Genomic DNA, 20,611 nt, shown 5'->3' on the forward strand with positions numbered 1-20,611 from the left:
ATCTTTTATATATCTACTAGAGGCCCGGTGCATGAATTCGTACATGGGTAGGGCCCCTCTAGGTGGCCTGCGGGGATTGCGTGGAAAGCCGCAGTCCAACGCTACTTCCAGCTCCTTCCTGCCACTCCCGCTCATCCCGGCCCCACTGCACCTGCCGCAGGCTTGCACCCAATCAGTCCTGATAGGGAGAGGCTCGCACTGCCACAGCAGCACTCACCAGCATGAGGGGAGTGGCCTGCGGGATGGGGCTGAAACTGGCTCTCCGACAACCCCCGTGGGGTCCCAGATTGCGAGAGGGTGCAGGTCAGGCTGAGGGACCCCACTGGTGCATGATCGGGCTGGGGAGGGGCTGCAGGAGGGCTCCAGGGCGTGTCAGCCCATCTTGCTCAGTCCCTATCAGCCGGACCCCAGCAGCAAGCTAACCTACCAATCAGAGCGTCTGCCCCCTGGCAGTCAGTGCACGTCATAGCGACTTGTCAACTCTCTGCCCCTGGTTGTCAGTGCACGTCATAGTGAGTGGTTGAGTGGCCTTAGCATATCATTAGCATATTATGCTTGGATTGGTTGAACAGTCGACCGGACACTGGATGACCGGGCACTTAGCATATTACGCTTTTATTATATAGAACTAGAGGCCCAATGCACAACATTCATGCACTTGGGATGAGGGGAGGGGTCCCCTCAGCCCAGCCTGTGCCCTTTAGCAGGAGCCCTCGGGGGATGACCGACTGACGGCTCCTGCCACCACCTCTGTGCTCGCCAGCCATCAGCCCAGCTTGTGGCTGAGCAGCACTCCCCCTGGGGGAGTGCACTGATCACCAGAGGGCAGCTCCTGCATTGAGTGTCTGCTCCCTGGTGGTCGGTGCGCATCATAGTGACCTGTCATTTCACCATTCGGTCGATTTGCATATTACCCCTTTATTATATATGATTGATATTTATCTGATTGCTCAATCAGTTATTGAGATAAATGGATTAAAAACACCCACTAGGAGTATGGATTTGCCTATTTCTCCAGGGTTCTGTCAGATTTTGCTTTATACGTTTTGTCATTATGTTGTTATGCTTATATAAATGTAGATTTTTAAATATCTTCTATATAAATTGAATCTTTATTTTTATGAAATGTTTTTCTTTATTTCTATGAATCATTACTAACTTAAAGCTTCTATGTTTATAATGGTATAGGTAGACACTCCAGATTTCTTTTATGGTTAGTGTTTTCATTGGGTTCCTTTTTCCAACCGTTTACTTCCACCTTTATGTGCCCTTATTTCGAAGGGGTGCCTTTTAAAAGTAGCGTATAGATGGACTCCAGCATTGAATTTCTTCATAAGCTCTAACATTGAGGTAAGGTAGAAAGGGAGCTATTGATCAATAAGATGATGATCAGAAAGAAAGGAAGAAGTGCATTACATTTCCCTAATATTACCTATTTTGTGGTTCAGAAATTGTAATCTGTACCCACCATTCCACTATGCAGTGGAGTTAGCTAGGACTCAGGATGAAGAACTAACTGAAGGCTACGCAAGCCCCAGAGCTGGTGTGGATATGAAAAGATCCCAGGCCAAATGGGGGATGAAAGGAATAATGGACATATCCCAAGGAAAGGACAAGTGTAGAAAGTTTAATCTTAGAGTTTGCATAGACCTCTTCATACACTGACTGACTTGGATGAAGTAAAAAGAAACAGGTGGTCAAGAAGGGATCAGGGAACCAGATTTGATCTCTGAACTCCCTAAGACATGCAAGAAGCCACATCAACACATAACTTACACCTGAGGATTTAATACTAACCCCTAGGTTGATATTAAGGTTTAGGAGCTTACATTTAAGACTCTTCCACATTTTTCTCTTTGCTTCTATTTACCTATAATTGAAGTATAATGAGTATTATTTGATTGGAATTACATTTTACTTCTTAATACTTGTAGAATTTCGTATAGCCTGTTCAAAATTTTACTGCCTCCACAAGAATCTTGTACTAGCCAGCAGCACAATCTATGTGATAGCCATTTTATGGAACAGATATTTTTTATCTTATATGTCTCCAAAATAAATAGATAGAAGAATCTCTCCTACACCCACATCAGTAAACAGCTTACTGATCAAAAAACGAGACATCATTTCTTTCTCCAAATCAGAAGAAAATCTTGCCATGTTTTCTTGCCAAGAAGTGAATCTTGCTTTGTTTATTGCCTTTAAGCCATATCTTTTGTGAGATCAGCAATAGTTTAAGGCAATCTGGATGATTTGCCCTTATCACAACTTGGAACAGAATTCTTTGGAGTCTGACTGACAGTAGATTTAAAAGCTTTGAAATTCCTTTGAGGTGTTAGCAATCTTAATGATCCTGGTTTTATTTTTTTAATGCTGTAAGCAAATAATAAAAGTACTGTCTACTGGTTAAGTGGCCTTATGATTAAATACATATTTTACTTAGTATTTAATGTAAGTATGTGAGCGAGGAAGAGTTCAAATAGTAATGGAGTGAGCCAAAAGTATGGATGACATATTTATTTGCATAGAATAAGAAGAATACATTTTTACTGCTGTTTATAGAAAACATGTTCTTTGGCACAAGCTTCACAAAGACGAGCAGGAACAGAATTCCATAGAATTAAGTTGAAAGTAAATCGTGGGTAGATACCTAGGAATTCTTACAGGACTGTAAGCAGTTTGGTAGTTAGATGCCAAACAGGCAAACAGATCCTTGTGTTTGAAATTGTGCTTGTGACGGGACTATGTTAAAATCTATAATATTACAACACAATGTTAATTCTAGAGGAAGAGACTTCCTAGGGAAATGTAAATGTTCTTACCACCATCTGAATGCAGATATTGAACATGCAAAATAGCCTCAATTTTGTCCTTGAGTTTATGTATTTACTAGAGGCCCAGTGCATGAATTCGTGCACAGGTGGGGTCCCTCAGCCTGGCTGGTGATCAGGGCCAATCAGGGCCCATCTTGCCCAGTCCTGATCAGGCTGGGAGGTTGGCTGGCCAGGTGGAGGGACCACAGGAGTTGGCTGGCAGGCCCCATCAGGGCCGATCGGGGCCAGCTGGCGGCGGCGGGGGGGGGGGGGGGGGGGGAGGATTCACAGGAGGTTGGCTGTGGGAGTGCACTGATGACCAGGGGGCAGCTCCTGTGTTGAGCATCTGCCCTCTGGTGGTCAGTGCACATCATATGGTCATCTGGTCGTAACAGTTGCTTAGGTTTTTTTATATATAGATTAAAATTAAATTTGGCTCTTCTCTTCCCCCTCCTCCCCAAAGTCATTGTGCTTTTTGGGCTTAGAATTGATCTATCTTATGAAACTGTTTGGTATGTGTGTATGCGTGTTTTAATTTAAACAATAATTCTTAAATGAACACCTGTTAGTGTATTCCTTTAGCAAGCATTTTAAAGATCTTTTAATAATCATTTATGCTCTGTGAACTGAACACACCATTATTCCCTAATTAGCTGGGAGTCTAGAACTGGTTACCTCATGGGAAAGACCAGATACAAGCACAAGAAACCCAATGAAACTAGAAAATGCAGGTGGGGAAAGGGAAAGTAATATAAAACAGGATTATATCTCGATATTAATTTTTTTCAAATGTGAATCTGATATGTGTATAGGATACAATATTATGCAGAGTTTTAAAGAACAGGAACTGGTCAAAAATGACTGAATTATCTGACTTTGGGCAAATTACTAAACCTCTCTGAGCGTCATTTTCCTGCCTCGTAAATGGAGATGATAATCCCTCCTACTAAGAGTTGATGCGAGAATAAAATTAAATAATGAATGTGAAATACTTAAGAGGTTGGACACATGACAAGCTTCATGAAATGTGTATCCATTATTAATATTTGGGCGGGTGGGATAACCAACATTTCATTGCTTGCCAACTAGATCTAGGGAATTGTGGGATTTCTTCAGTATTATGAGGAAATTTGCCATTAGGCATCAACAATAAAAATGGCATCTTATTTTCCAAAGTTTTTGATTGGGCAGGTTTTTAAAACCATTAAGATTTTTCATAAGCACTTTTCCCTTTTTTGCTTTTGTACACCTTATTAATATTCGTTTGGATGCCAGTGTGGTTTGTCGGGAACAGCTGCCCACAGCTGCAGCAGGCTTCCTGAGAATGAGAGATACATGTCAGGCTTCTCTTCATAGGGGCTGGTGGCAGGGTCCTCTACCTTAGTCACCCTGGCATCCACATCAAGATGCTTGCTTAGTAAGAAGGCCAACCTGGATGGGGTAGACACAGTTGACTTTCCTGGGATTCAGTGGTTCACAAAATGTGTTTTCCATGATAATGACACCAGCTCATGATGCACAAAGTAGAAAATGTCAAATCGATCTTCTCCTTTGAAAACTTTGAATAACCTGGTAAGCAGGCATTTGGTTTGGATTTGATTTAGAGATCCCCACCTTTTTCCTTACGTCTCCCTGAATGCTCAGCAATTTCAGAGCAGGTATGTGTTCAATAAGGAGAAGCAAGGCTTTCCCTTTAGAGGAAAAAGGACGTGGAATGCAAACAATAACAATTAAAAAAAAATGTTGAGTTGGAGTTGCCTTCAGGTTCCTGAGGTTATCAGTGCTTGGAAGGCCTAAATTTGGGGGGTTGAGGGGGGGACGAGGGATGAGGGGGATATGTAGAGGTCAGAAATTGTAGTAGGCGTGAGGTTTATTATCCATCTTATTTCAGAGGTGCATATTCAAATAAAGTAGATCCTGGATACAACAGCCAGAGAAAAGCCACAGCCCCTCGCCCTCTCCCCCCGCCCCCTGACAACTAATGATGGTAAGCCTGGTGACTTTACTTAAGATCAGACATAGATAGATGCCAGCTGGAAGGACCCTCCCCCATGGGTGTAGCAGGGTGGGATGCACTGGTTAATCCAGTAGCTGTAAGACATTGTTCCGAAGCCAGACAGCCCTATTTGTCTCCATTTATTATTGGAATTTGTTCCTGCAGAATTCCATTCCTCTTGTCTCTGTGTTTTGTGATGATAACCACAGTACAGTAGAGACTGGGAGAAGCAGTAAAAGCACAGGGGTCTGCATCAAGACAATGCAGTTTGATTCACAAGGGCTCCCGACCACACGTTCAGCGCTCATAGTTTCCTCCATCCTCCACACTCCTCCTGTCTGCAGCTGTGGACATGGCTTCCCAAAGTCCAGTGTGCTCCGGGCTTTCTCCGTGATACCTCGTAGCTTCCGGGGAGAACTGGGGACCACCACTTAAACTCCCAGCTTCCTGGTTCCTTATCTGTCAGTGGAAATGACAGTTCTATCTTTTCTCATTCAGAGCTGGTTGTGAGGACCTTTGTGAAAAGTGATTTGGAAGAGCTGTGAAACGATAACCTAAGTCTGTGTAGGCGTCACCCTGCTAATCCTTCCCTCGCGGATTGCTGCCCTGGGTGGGGCGGTGGGCACGGCGCTGGGCTGGCAGATAGAGGATGCAGTGCTGGTGCTGAGACGACACAGGAGAAGCCGCGTTAACTTTTGCTGCTGGGTTCCTTCTTGGTCAAAAGTTGCATCAATTGTGATTACTACCTGCAAACCCTTTATGCTACTCTCTTTCTGTTTGTTAAGCCCGCCTGTGAAATTTGCTCACAAGTCTCTTTTTAGAACCCTCTAAACAGGGCCCAGTATTCCTCCCTATGTTTCTGTAGCACCCTGTGCCTTGTGCAGGTGGTCATGGGTTTGTATCCATCAAAGATGATAAACTTTGGAGGTCTTGGCCCATGCCAATATACATCTTCATGTCCCCACCATTCGACACCCCCCCCCCCCCCACACACACACACACACCTTTCAGAGAGGAAGGGAGAAGATGAGAAAGATCGAAACATCAATGATGAGAGAGCCTGGAACTCTGGCATGTGTCCTAACTGGGAATCAAATCATTACCTCATGGTTCACAGGTCGACGCTCAACCACTGAGTCAGGCCTGCTGGGCGTTTAGAGGAAAAAACTAAAGAGAAATTAGGAGGCTCAAATAAGTCAATGTTTTTTCCTGGGCAGCAAAAAGTTGATTATGAGGGGCAAGCTTCATTATATTATAATGGCTGGCAACATGTGCTCCCTAACATATGCTTTGCAGTCTGGGTCAAGTTGCTTTTCCTCTTCCTGTGCCTCAGTGTCTCTATCTGTAAAATGGGATAATATTACTAATTCAATAGGGCTGTTGTGAGAATTAAGTGAATTAATACACATGAAGTGTTTAACGTGTAGTCAGATACACAGACAGCGTGCAGTAAGTGTTAAATATAGGTAGAACATGAAAGCAAAACCCCACTTCCAAAGGTAGACATTTTCCTCCTTTTCTGAGTACTGAATTTACAGCTATCACTTTTTTTTTTATTGCTTAAAGTTTTACATATGTCTCTATCCACTTCTTTATCTCTGAGTATTGCTGAGTCTTCTGATTCTTCATCTGTAATAACTACTTGCTCATTTCCTAGGTGGTATCTACTGACTCATGATAGTTTGGGATTCAAGTCTTACCCCCTCTGAGTCTCAAATTTTCTCATCAGCTAAATAAGGAAAATAGCAATGCCTACCGCATGGAGTTACTGAGAGCATCAGAAGAGCTCATGCCCAGAGAGTTCTTATCTTCTGTTTGGCATATAGTAAGCATTCGATAAGTAGCAGCAGGATCATGCCTATGTTTTTTGTTATTTCGTTGGATGGGAAAACATTTCCTGCCATTATAACATGTCTTTGGAAGTGAGGAATCTAATCCTAATAAAACAACTCATTAAATCTATTTTTGAAAATAATTCTTGATAAGGAGGTGAAAGGGTTCCAGGACCCATTTCCAATGTGTGTGTGGAGGCTTCCCCACACCAACAAGAAATTCTTGGATGCCAGCATGATGTCGGAGCATTCGACTCAGTTCTGACACCATCTGCCCAGGATGGAATCTGATTCCACAGGGCTCAGTCCCACCAGACTGCCCTTCACTTCAGACTCACTTGCAAGCCCGGTTTGTTACCTGTGCTTCTGAATGACTGGCTGCAAATCAGAGGTTTCCATGAGCCCCTCTTTGGGCTCCATTAATTTGCTAGAATGGCTCATAAAACCAGAAAAACCTGTTTACTCGCTAGATTACGGATTTATTGTAAAGAATACTAAGGATATGGATCCACTGCCAGTGAAGAGAGACATAAGGCAAGGTCCTGAATGGAGCTCAAGGAGATTCTGTCCTTGTGCAGCTTGGGGCTCATCATGGTGGAAAGCATCCTGGTTTTCCAACTTGGAAGCTCTCCAAGAAAAGGGCAAGGAATTGTCTTTTGGGGTTTTTATGGAGGCTTCATTATGTGGTCATGACTGACTCAGTCAATTGGCCATTGGCCATTGATTCAACCTCAAGCCCCTCTCTTCTTGCAGGACATCAGGGGGTAGGACTAAACGTTTTAATCCTCTAATCATAGATTGGCTACATTGGCAACCAGTTCTGTTTTTTAGGTGTGTTCCTACGGTTACTTCATTAACATAAAAGAGACTAGTACCTTGATCAGTTGGGAGCTCTGTGCGGGAAATGGGGGCAAAGACCAAATCATTAATTCTTATTATAAGTCACAACATCACAGTAGACCTCTGCATCTATTTTCACTGTTTCAGACGTTTCTGCAAGTGATTGGTGTGGTCGGCGTGGCGGTGGCGGTGATACCTTGGATTGCAATACCCTTGGTTCCCCTTGGCATCATTTTCTTTGTTCTTCGGAGATATTTCTTAGAAACGTCCAGAGATGTCAAACGCCTGGAATCTACAAGTGAGTACAAAGGCTCTCAGGTTGGGATGGCAGCAGTGCAATCTGGCTTCCGTTCATGCCCTAATTAAGGAGACCCCTGACATTCTCATAAAGTTAACATGAACTGAGTATTAAAACCTCCGTTAGTCAGTGTGGCCTTTAACGCAAATAGATCAGTGCCACACTAGGTGCAGCCTTCAGCTTCGCATAAGGCAAGGATGGATGTATGTGGAGTAATATTTCGTGGGAATGTGAGCACTGAAGACAGACCATTTCCATCCTGGTCATGACATACTTCCTAATCCAGAGCAGAAGGCGATACATGTTTTTCTGAGGTATAAAATATCTCATCATGTTTTAACTAATATAGAAATAAAACAGATTCCATCCCCCTCCCCCTGAATTTACTAGAAATGACAAAGGAAAGGAAAAGATTAGAGGAAGAAAAGGGAATACACTCATGTCAGAAGTGATACATTTGAAAAATATATTTCAAATGTGATACATTTGAAAAAAATACTCTCACATACTCAAAAAATTTCAAATAAGTTGTGGTTGTTAAATGTTTTGAAAAGATAAGCACTGCTATTTTTAGTCTTGCTCTTTATTGTCACCAGTAGTGCCTCACTGTTTGAGGGCTCCCGCCCCGCCCCCCCCCCCCCCCCCCCCCCGCCCCCTGGGGCTGTCCGTATAAATGGATACTGAAAATAATCCCCTAGGGAGGACACAGGAGAGGTATCAGTTTAGTGTGTTACTCTATTCAGCTTCCTAGTGTTAGAATAGTGGGGAAAGCATTTGGTGATTAACCATTGTGTTCTACAGGTAATCACAGAGGATGTGCCGATTCAGCGCTTATGTCATTAATGCACAAACATTTTATTATTAAAATAACAAAATTATAAGGAGAATAGTTACTAATATTTTTTTAAATCTATAAGGATGATAGCCAAAACATAAATAAGGAATTTAAATAAGAATAGCTAATATATATATTTTAAATCTGTAAGGATGGTAGCCAAAACATAAGGGAGAAAGATATTTGTATCAGAAACCTCAACTGAGGATAGTTTCTGCAAAATAATACCAAATTAGCTTTCTGGAAGCCAGGCTAAGGAGAGAAATGTTGATTCCCACGGTTCTCCATATCTACCAAGTGGAAAAATACAAGTTCATCAGGATAAAGGAGTTTTTGTTGTGGCAAATGTGTGTTAATAATAAACTCTAGAAGGGCATTTGTCCTAAGTATTTGCATAAAGACTAGTGGGTGACAGTTTCATAAAAGCTATAACAGACTTTTCAGTCATCAAGAAAACCAGCTAAACTGTTGAGGGTTGGCTTTCTTAGATCTTTTAATGGGGTGGCATCAAGGTGTTGATAACATTCTGTTGATGTGATTTGTTACAATGACAGGACTTGGAGAAGGCAGGACAAGTGATAACCCCCAACCATTCTTTTGTGTAGACAACAAGGCTTCAGTCATTTACTAGTTGAGGCCACTCTTTCCTCCACACCCACAGATAAATGTGGTAGCCAGTTGATTAGACCTCGTGGTCTGTGCCATAAATAACAATTCCACTGTTTCCTCTAAGCAGTAATGGATAGTACCTCTTGAGGCTGCTGTTGGGACCACCAGCAAAAAGAAGGACTCCTGATTGTCTTGGCTAGAAGGCACAAACTTGCTTCATCCATGTGCTTTGAATAACTGCTAAAGTCCCGAGGTTTAGTTTCAGGTCACACTTGAAACCTTGCAACCTTGGGCTGACATTTAAGCTATCTTGCTGTCAAATCTACAATTGATCTAATGGTTTTTCATTTTTGCAACTGTGAGCTTAGCAATGTTCAATCATAGAGAAGTGCATAAAGCCTGGATGGCATTTAGTTGTATTTCTGTAGCCAACTCTATTCATTGGGCAATGCCTGAATTATGAAGCCATATTCAAATTTTGTCTGTAAGGGTTCTATGGTCAACTAGCAATGTCTGCCAGGGGCATTGCTGGGGGAGTGTTAACACACGTGTGCCACGTGTTTTCAAGTCATGGATTCTCATGTCTGCTGTTTTAGAGTTCTTATGCCAATTCTTAGGGACTTTTTTTTAACTTAAGATGCTTAATAAGGTGTACAGTATTGAGTAAGGCTTGTGGATTAAGATTTTAGGGTTTTTTAAAGATAAACTACGAAGTCGGGGGTGGGGGAGGAATGCATTTAGTCATACACAGGCATCTTTAACCCCTGATTATTCTCTCTGTGAGATGCTGTGGCCATGATTAAAAGCACGGCCTTGGGAGTAAGCCAGAGTTGGGTCTGTCACTCAGCTCTACCAGCTACTTGGATTGATTTACTTAATCTTGGGCAGTGCTCTTAATCCCTCAGAATGTTTTTCCTTCTATCAAGGATATAATACACCTGCCCTCTGGAGTTCTTGTGAGGATTACTTGAGTCGAGGCTTAAACAGTGCTTGCTGGCTTCTACCAAAGGCATTAAGAACATGACAGGTAGCAGGTCACCCATAGCATTAACAAGAGCCTATAGCAAGGCTGTCAGCCCAGGGTCCTTGCATGCAGTTCCCCGCCCACCTTGCCAGGGAAGATTTGCAACTCTGTGTCCCGAAGAGTCCTCAGGATCATGGAAAACACAGCTGTCTGTCTTGTGAAATGTAGGTTACATTTGTCTGTGACTGGTGACTAATGCCATGGGTGTTACATAGGTCTATTCAGGATAGTCAGCTTAGTTGGTGGGAAAAAGGATATTACATTGGGCAAGGTAATACCAGAGCCTTGGTGTCCCCTCTCTCTTTGTACCAGTTAATTTTCTTTGCAAGCCCTCCAATTCACTCATCCTGGTATCCGCTCAGCCCTGAATGGCGTGTGGAAGACAGAGGATAGTTTTCCACAGGTCCAGGTTCCTGTTGTACTGCTGTCGCTCTTGGGTATGCGGTCAAGAAGGTGATGTGTTCTTTGGGTGCCCTGGTGTTCAAGGCTGGGAGACACCTGATTTATAGAGTCCACCCTGTGGGGATAATCAGTTGCCACTTTGACCTCCTGATGAGGGAAGCAAGTGAGGAGGGCGTCCAAGCTCTGGAGAATTGTAGCTCCTCTTTTTCCTTCTCAGAAGAATTGTCGATGGCGAAATAGTTTATGTGACAACATTTGCTCTGGGCATGAGACCATAGGTCTCTGCACTGTATGTAGCACTGTCTTGCTATAATGAGCCATGTAAGTCCCCTGAGTCATCCTGATGAGCACCTTATTTCCAGACTGGCCGTGTTTGGGGGCAGGGCTGGGACATCTGCTGGGGGGGTGCAGAAAAGGCCTCTATGGAGCTTCCAACCTTTCCGATTTGGCACATGAGCTCAGTCTGTGTTCATATTGCTCTCTTCTAAGTCCAAGGTTAAAGGGAGCTAAAGTAAATAGAAGTTAAAAGTTGCTCAGTATGGTGGAGAGAGAACAGTGTGGATGCCAGAGTAAGACCACAAGCATAAAACTGGGTGGTCAGAACCATCCCAGAGTCACTGAAGGTTCTTTGCCTGAATTAGGTACAAGGGAAAATGTGAGGTCCTATCTGCCTCAGAGAAGCTTTTCCCCTTTCAGCACTGTCACGGGCTGGGGACCCTAACCCTAGCACTAACCCTAATGGTCTCCAGTCTGGAAAGAGCCCCAGGCGGAGTGGATGGTCACATGGCCCACAGCCCAGGGCTGTCCACACATGGAGGCCTGCTCCCTCCTTGCTTGTAGAACTGTGGATACTAACTGAGCATAACACGTGTGCAGTGCCCACATGCGTGGTATTGTGTGACACACAGACACTCGATGCCGGGCTAAGGAATCAGGCTCTGGCATTAAGTTTGAGTTTTTCCCTGTCATTTCATAAAACCTCTGCAGCCTCCTATAACACAAGTGAGATCTTACCTTCCTCCAAACACCCATGTTTTACCAACAGATCTTTTGAGCAGGACCGTGATGAATGAGTTAGCAAAGAAAGAATTTATCTCAAACTAGCTATGATTTGAAGCTGGCCAAAGATGGGGTCAGAAAGAAGCTTTTATTTCCAGGTGGTTAATGGAAAGCATGGTGTGACCAGGGGCTTGAGGGTTGACCTGCAGGGTCCTCCCAGAAGGGGCACAGCTGTTTCTGCCCCAGCCCCTTCCCTCCTCCCCCCGCTGGGAGGCGCTGGCGGTGCTGTTTGTTGGGATGTGCCACCACAGATGGTTTCCCACTGACTTTCTCTGTCGTCTCTCTCTGCTTCCCCAGCTCGGAGCCCGGTGTTTTCCCACTTATCGTCTTCTCTCCAGGGACTCTGGACCATCCGGGCGTACAGAGCTGAGGAGAGGTTTCAGGAACTGTTCGATGCACACCAGGATTTGCATTCAGGTCTGTACTTTTCTGGAAACGGTTTCAAAGGATGGGACCTGCTGCCTCCTAAGCCTTGACCTCCCTCTCAGGTGGCCTTGTTGGCTAGCATTCTCTCTGCCTCCCGCTGGGGCCAGCCCCACATCCTGTTGCTGCACATCTTCACATCTTCCTCCCCTCCCCTGCCCCCTCTGCGCTCCCCTCTTCCTCAATAACAGCACCACCTTCCCCCCCACCCGGCCTGGCTTGCGTTGTTCTTCTATCACTGGGCCCGTGACTTTCTGTCCCTTTGGGGCAGGCATTAGGAAACTTTTTTTGTAAAGAGCCAGATGGTAAATATTTTAGGCTTTGTTTGCTGTATCAGCTCTGTTGCAACTAGTCAACTTTGCTGTTGTAGCACAAATGCAGGCAAAAATAATGCATCAGCAAATGGTTGTGGCTATGTTCCAATAAAACTTTATTTATAGAAACAGGTGGTGGGCCGTTCTTGGCCATAGGGCATAGTTTGCCAACCCCTTTTTCAGAACATGTGGGGTGGCAGAAGTGGCTGAGGAGATCCACTTCCTAATGGTCAGATTTGCCACCCTTTTGATATGTAATGTTCTTTGTATCTGTGAAGCTTTCCAATCTGTCTCATATTTTGAACGCTACACGCAGATCCCTTTAGTGAGATGGTCATTTAGATACAGGCTCCTAAGGCATAAACACTGTGCAGGGCCCTGTAGTGAGTATGGAAGGTGCTAGAAACAGACTGGGAGCCGCCCTCTCTGCTGTTGGAGCCCTGGGAACAGGACGTGAGAGACAGCTTCATGCCGAGGCCCAGCTGAGGAAGAAATGCACCGACGAGACCATGTTCCCATGTTCTGTAGATGGATCACATTTCTGTTTATAACCTAAGGGTTGAATTTTTTTTAATGCATGCTCCCCACAAAATCAGGAGAAATCCACTGTACTGATGCCTGAGCATATTGCCCTTAGCTCTCTGGAATCTTCAGGTTCCCTGGGTGTGCAACTCTGCTGTCTTCCCTTGTGTAAGAATCTTCTGTAGCTCAGCTGAGTACCATGGTCCCCCTCATTCGAAGTGGTTAATGTGGTCTTTCTACTTCTCCGTGTGCTCACTGTGCTTCACAACCTCAGAGGCTTGGTTCTTGTTTCTGACCACGTCCCGATGGTTCGCCGTGCGTCTGGATGCCATCTGTGCCATCTTTGTCACCGTTGTTGCCTTTGGGTCCCTGATTCTGGCAAATAGTAAGTACGGATGGGAGTAACTATTTGTGGTATGATTCCAGTGTATAGCTGCATTTACAAGTATTAAATTAAACTCTTGCCACCTTGTCTAATACCTAGTGGGTTTGTATCAGAGCATTTGCAGTGGGTGAGGTTGGGTGTGATTCCACTGTTTGGCCCACGAAGGGGACCATTGGGGTCTGGATGAGTTCCTTTGATCTTCTTTGAATGGGTTGAGACCTGTGCAGATGTAGTAAGATGACCCCCTGAGCATCCTGGTAGTGTCTGGTAATTGTGAGGATAGAACCAAGTTCACCGTTAAGCATTTTGTCCAGCTTAGGGCTTTAGGTTTTAGCTAGAGGACCACTCAGATCTCTTGGTTGTAGGTGCCTGGTGCACTGGGTGGAGAAAGATGCTCAGCAGGAAGGAATGTTATCCTCAATGCCCCGTGGGTACCAGATGAGCAGGTGTTGGCGTGCATGGCTTGAATTCGCCATCCCTAACTATTCCATGTTACAGCACCAAATCACAGTACTGAATAATGGAACAATGAGAGGAGTGTTTTGGATTTAAAAGCACTGGCTTTTAGTACGGATTGCTTTGTTGTTAGGGGTTTCCAACCGCAGTTGCATTGAACCTAGTAAGTGAAATTACGTAATGGTCCTGGAAACCACAATGAGGAAACTAAATGATGACTTCCTCACCTATATCATCTGCCAGGTGTGTGTCAGTCCTGTGGGGTTAATAAACTCATTTAGTATTCATTGTGAATTCACAGCGGGGGGTTTTGTGTCCTGGTCTCAATCAACAGATAGTGAAAGTTGTAACTATTACTATTATTGAATGCTATGTGTTTAAGTACTTTAAAGGAGTCTTTTTGGTAAAGTGACAGAAGGAGCCAGACTCTGGGTTTAGAATGGACCGTCTTGACTCCCCTTTTTTTTCGTCCTTTAGCTTTGGACGCCGGGCAGGTTGGCCTGGCACTGTCCTACGCCCTCACCCTCATGGGCATGTTCCAGTGGTGCGTCAGGCAAAGCGCTGAAGTCGAGAATATGGTAATGTTTATCTTGACGTTCTTAGCCTTTTCCAGTCTCCTTCCCATTAAACAGCATAAAAGCGCTCCTTATGTAAAATATTAAAACTGTTATTTTTACATCGGAGCTAACAGAGTGTTTCAGATCCTTCTTCCATCTGTTTAAAGTTAATGTAAAAATATAATGTATACATCTTTTTCTCAGTCTTATGTATGCCATGTCAGCAGGTTTTATATTCATCACAAGCTGTCTTCAAATGTAATACAGGTCTTTGTGGGAGGGAGGTTCTGAAATCCTGGAGTGGATATAAGCTAATTTCTCAGAGGCCCGTTTATTTATTTTTCTTAATGGGGTAGTTCCTCATTCCTGGTTTAAAAAAATTATTATTTTTAGGTTTTTCTTTGTTTAATTGATAGGCATCTCCTCCCTCCACCCCCATTTTAGCATTTAGCAATTTACCACTGAACACCTGAATTTGCTGGGGTCCGGTCCCTCTTTCTGGTAGAATTAAGCTCCTCTCTGATGTCTGGTCAAAGGTGTTGAGTTACCAGTACACTTGTTTAGGAGGGCATAATCAAAATGTAAATTATCTCCTCTTATGAATATTTGCACCTTCTCCTAAAAGGAGAAAAATGATAAAAATGAAATACATTCATTTTACTCTTCTAATGAAGTACAAAGTGACTATTAAAATGAGGTTTGGTGACCATCCAGTTTAATTAATGTATAACAGATGGCCCTTCCATAGCTTAAATTACTGATTGGTGGCTATAAGTAGTCTTTTCTTTAACAAAATCCTCTTTTGTTGTTTTTTTTTATTCAGGTATGAAAAGTAGATAAATGAGATCTTAGCGTTCTTTTCTCTCATTTTCTTAGTTTTAATATAAGGTTGAGGGAAGTTCCCATAAGTAAAAGTGTCAAAAGATGATGAACAAGTTTGTAAATCATCAAAGTCTTCATCCAGTTCCTAACTTCTCTCCTTTGGGGGTGTTACGACATGAGATATCCTTAATCAACTAGGTATAAAAACAGAATGGTTCAAAATAAAATAAAATAAAACAACAGAGCGGTTCATTTACAATCTCTTACCATCCATAAACCCACGATGTCCTCTGTCTTACAGATGATTTCAGTAGAAAGGGTGATGGAATATACAAACCTTGAGAAAGAAGCGCCTTGGGAATATGAAAAACGCCCCCCGCCGGCCTGGCCCCATGAAGGCGTGATTGTCTTTGACAACGTTAACTTCACATACAGCTTGGACGGGCCTCTGGTACTCAAACACCTGACAGCACTCATTAAGTCAAGAGAAAAGGTTTGTTTAAACCACCTTGCCTCTTTAAAATCTCAACTGAAGGTTTAGTGGCTGCATCCGACTGTTGGCTTCCTCATGAATGAGTTAGGGGCGCCTTTGTTCTGTGGAAGTAAGTTACATCGGTGACTATAGGTAAATCTTGGAAACCGACCATGAATGTGAATACCAATATTTCTCTCCTCGTGGTGTGAGCTGCCTCATGGTGGTTGGTGAGCCCCGGGCAGAGGCTGGAACTTACCCTGCCCCAGGACATGGATCCAACATCTCATTATTCACACCTAGGTCTTGGAAGTCAACCCTGGCTACTTGTTAGTATCTCTCTAGTATCTAGTTCCAATCAGTTCTTACTTCTTTGTATTTCACAGTCCTTCTCTTCCTCCCCAGGGTGGCCTTTAGTTGCTGCCCTCTGTCCCTTGGCCCATTCTGTAGACTTGCCCTCCTCTAACCCATCCTTTGCTGTCATTCCCCTGCCCTCCCACCAGCAGGCTGCCTCTTTCTGGGACACTGGTCTGATCCCTGTGGGTCCCCAATAGCTCCTGGCCTGGGTGAGAACCACTGCTGGAACCATAGCCCAGGTCCACTCCATCAGGGGTGGTATGGCCAGCGCTCAACCACCAGAGAAGATTCTGGAATCCACGACCCAGTCAGGACTCGGGAACCAGCTGGGGGCAGTAAAGGGCCCAGAGACTCACTCAAATTTGATGGAAGGAAGCCCAGGGAGCAGGGGAAGACACACGTGGGGAACCCAAAGGAGTTGCATCTTGGCCCTACCAGGGTCTAAGTGCACCGGCAATGGGAACTGGGGCCCTACCTCGAGCCCCAATTCCCATCATGCATCTCCTCCCCCCTCTCCCCCGCACTTGGCTAGTGTGAAGGTTCTGCCAGAGCATCAGGCCTCCTGGCTCCCTTTCCACAGGGACCCTTTTTTTTTTATCACCTGGATTTTGAGAGCCTCCTTGTTTTCAGAGTCAACTCAAATGCATCTTACCTCTGTGAGACTCAACTCTGCCACAGCATCTTACATATTCTCTTAAAATAGTGTTTATAGTACCCCCATGTTCATAGAAGGACTCGTCACAGTAGCCAAAAGTTGGAAATAACCCAAGGGGATTAATGGATAATCAAAATGTGGTAGATCCAAACAATGGGGTATTATTCAGCCTTATAAATGAAGGACCTTTTGACACATGGATGACCCTTGAGGGCGTTATTTTAAATGAAAGAAGCCAGACCCAAAACGACTGATGCTATATGATTCCACCTGGATGAGGTTCGGAGCGTCGTTAGGTTCAGAGACAGAGAAAATAGGATGGTGGTTGCCAGGAGCCGGCAGGAGAGGCGAATGGAAGTTAGTGTTTCATGGGTGTAGAGTTGCATTGCAAGGCAAGGGAGTTTTGTAGATTGGTTGCACAACAATGAGAATGTACTTAACACTACTGAACTGTATACTTAAAATATGGTTTAAGTTGGTAAACTTTGTTATGTGTATTTTACCACAATTAAAAAAAATAAAGGTAGTACTTATGCCATGCTTTGTAATTTGAGGTCTGACCTCACAGTAAGTACACTGAGCCTTCTGAAGGTCAGGGAGCATCTCATTTTCATCTTTGTTCCCCAGAAAATGGCATTCTGCAGGCACACGGTGGGTGGGGAGGCACTGCTGGCTGCGAGAGTGCGTAATACGCAGGTGTGAAGCGACCAGTAACAAAAACAGACACCCGGGACAGCTCCTGTAAACAATCCATTACCTAGATGCATTAAATGCCTTAAGCACTGCTCTGTTAAGCTCTTTTCCACCACAGACCCATTTAGTGGACTATAGCCATAATTTAATGAATGATACCCTTGTGACATGAAAGAATAACTGTTCAACTTAATGCCCAAATGATACCCGGGAGCAGCTCTGCTGAGTCACGTGGCACGCGCTGGCTCATTATTTCCAGTCATAGTGCAGGTCAGGAGGAAGGTGAGGACTGCTGTGTAGGGGAAACATTAACTACCGCTCTCGATGGAGTCCCATCCCTCAGAGCACTGTCAGGGAGGTTCGCTCACCGGCAGATGCTGTGACCGTCGGATTTCACGTGCCAGACATAATTCTGTTAATTTGCAACATGAATTAACTTTCCCAGGAAACCTTGGAGTATGAATTATCTAAGAAACTCGGTCAGACAACTTGGAAATATAACAGATTTCTATTCTTCAGTCTAAAACACACATCCCCATTCCCGGAGTCGTAGGATTATCTGAGGTTCTAAAATGTTTGTGGGAAAACTGAGTTTGGAGACTGAAGTAGGGTAACCCCAGTAGCTTGGCTTTGGGTCTGTGTCTCGGCCCACCACAGTATCCCTTGGTGCTCCACTCGTGCGTTTAGAGATCGTACCTGCCCAGCGTCGTCATGAAATGATTTCGCTGTGCCTGTGAAGGTCCCGGGTCCCATCTCCACACCTGTGCCAGCCCGTTACTCCGGGACACCCCTTCAGTCTGGCATTTGATTGAGAGAGGCTGTTCAGAAGACGTGGGGATGTGTGAAATGCTGCTTTATTCTCTTGCACGTATTTCCTCTGCCGTCCAGATTCCTGGAAAAGGAGAAAGTCTAATAGGTACTAAGCAGTAATCTAATTCCTGTAGTAAATGAGAAAGTCTAATAGGTACTAAGCAGCAATCTAATTCACAGAAGAAACAGCAAGTAAAAGAAAGAACCAAAATGAGGCAAATAGCACCCTAGGCAACCTCATTAGATTCTGAACACTGGCTGCATTTTTCATTTAGGCGATTTTGAGGTTGATTTGATCATTTTAGTGAGTACTGGGCCATTGTAAAGCATTTCCCAGCCCAAAGAGGTAGATTAATTTTGGTTTATTATTTTTTTTCTTGCTCAGAGCTATTGCTTGGGTAATACATTTTACAGTTGTGTGCTTGATCTTGCTATAAAGTGCAAAAATATTAGTTCCCTGCATTTCCTCCTTTTTTACGTAGTACTTTCTCAGGAACCCCTCCCCTCACTCCAGAGTGTCCCACTCCCCAGGCCACTTTTGGTTTCCTTTCTACTCAGACCGCAGGGCAGCAGCACCCCCATCACCTGGACTTCTTAGAAATGCAGACTCTCAAGCCCAGCAGAGCTCTTGGCTCAGAATCCCATTTGAAAAAGGCCCCCTCTCCTGAAGTTCTACTCCCTAAGGCAGTTTTTGATGACTGATAGCCCATGAAATGTCCTTTATTTTATTTTTTTAAAAATATATTTTATTGATTTTTTTTTTTTTTTTTTTTACACAGAGAGGAAGGGAGAGGGATAGAGAGTTAGAAACATCGATTAGAGAGAAACATCAATCAGCTGCCTCCTGCACACTCCCTACTGGGGATGTGCCCGCAACCAAGGTACATGCCCTTGACGGGAATCGAACCTGGGACCCTTGAGTCCATAGGCCGACACTCTGTCCACTGAGCCAAACCGGTCAGGGCTGAAATGTCCTTTAAATGTCCTTTGACAGTTTGAAATAAAGTTCATCCATTACCCCAATCGCTATGATTGAGCAGGATGCTCTAGATCAGAGGTGGGGAACCTTTTTTTCTGCCAAGGGTCCTTTGGATATTTATGACATCACTCCTGGGCCATACGAAATTATCAACTTAGAAATTAGCCTGTTACATTTGGTCAAACATTTAATTAACTCATCCCAATTCCTTGGCAGGGCCAGACCAAATGACTTCTCTGGCCTTATACAGCCCATGGGCCGGATGTTCCCCACCCCTGCTCTAGAAAGTTCTATGTCACTCACCACCCCACAGATTTGTTTTCTATTCTCCACAAGATGAGACATGTAAAGCTTCTACTAGCACGGAGACCAGCACAGCGTAATCACTTGGACAAAGATAGCTGTTGTTATCACAGGGTGTACAAATGGTTGTCTGGCCCATGAAAATGAGGGGGTTGGCCATTTGCAATACCATTTATGGTTATAGGATCCATCTACCATGTCTGTCTTCTCTGTTCAGCTTATTGTATACCTAAACAATATGGGAGTAGATGTTCCATAAATTTCTCCAGCCTGAGGTAGACTCCCCAAACTCTCTACAAAATGCCTCTTTTGTGCAGGACACCCCAGGTAATACAAATCATTAAAGGTGAACTAATGCAGAGCCCGCTGTCAACACATGCAGTCCAGAGAAGAAACAAGGAATTATAAAAATGGCTGCCATCTGAGATGGAAGGAGGTCACAATTTTTATGGAAGTGTAGAAGATGATGTAACATCTGTTAGGGGGACAGGTAGAATGTTTCCAAGAAATTGGGCATTTGAAACAGAATTTGTGATGTGGTTAGGATTTTAGTAGGTGGAAATGCGTGTGAAAGTCATTCCAGGTGATGGGACCAGCATAAGCAAAGGTGTGATGCCTTGATTCATTGAATGAAGAACTAGGCACCTGCAAAGCCTTCAGGGAAATGAACCCCCAGGTGTGCAACACTCATTTTCAGTTTTAATCCCCACAACTACCTAGTAATCGCAAGGACGCTGACTTTTGAAGATTAAGGATAGAGAGGTTTGTTAGACAGTTTTGTAGAGAAGGCTTCCAGGTACACAGACAAGCGTAGAGGGGTCCTTGGGAGGTTTAGCCTGAGAAGTGAGTGCACGTGGACCGTAGTGGGAAGATGCAAGAGGCAGGAAGCCACTGTCTATGGTGTACTCCCGGCAAGATGTTAATGGGGAACATGATTCCACTTTTTGGAATGAAACTGATGTCGCTTAAAACAAAGTTATAACACCCAGTTTTGTGGATGTGCAGTGAATCAGGTAAAAGTAGAAATTGATCTATTTATGGAAGGTAGTTTCACAGGTACTTGACAGGCTCCTTTGAAAATGTTCATACCTGTCTGGCAGCAATTCCACATCTAAGAATTTATCTGAAGGAAATAATTAAGGTTGCTTGCAAAGA

At 44.1% G+C, this 20,611-nt stretch overlaps 1 protein-coding gene across 2 annotated transcripts in view; it reads left to right on the forward strand.

Annotated features, from left to right (window-relative positions):
- ABCC4 (ATP binding cassette subfamily C member 4 (PEL blood group)) overlaps nucleotides 1–20,611 on the forward strand; it is a 229,762-nt gene that overhangs the window by 167,548 nt on the left and 41,603 nt on the right. For both annotated transcript variants that reach the window (XM_079778944.1, XM_079778943.1), the window contains exons 21-25: nucleotides 7,629–7,779; nucleotides 12,006–12,125; nucleotides 13,242–13,352; nucleotides 14,286–14,386; nucleotides 15,489–15,680. In XM_079778944.1, the coding sequence (XP_079635070.1) occupies nucleotides 7,629–7,779; nucleotides 12,006–12,125; nucleotides 13,242–13,352; nucleotides 14,286–14,386; nucleotides 15,489–15,680 (675 nt within the window). The remainder of the gene's footprint in view (nucleotides 1–7,628; nucleotides 7,780–12,005; nucleotides 12,126–13,241; nucleotides 13,353–14,285; nucleotides 14,387–15,488; nucleotides 15,681–20,611) is intronic.

The sequence above is a fragment of the Cnephaeus nilssonii genome (assembly GCF_951640355.1).
Source record: "Cnephaeus nilssonii genome assembly, chromosome: 8".
In the NCBI taxonomy this organism is placed as follows: Eukaryota; Metazoa; Chordata; class Mammalia; order Chiroptera; family Vespertilionidae; genus Cnephaeus; species Cnephaeus nilssonii.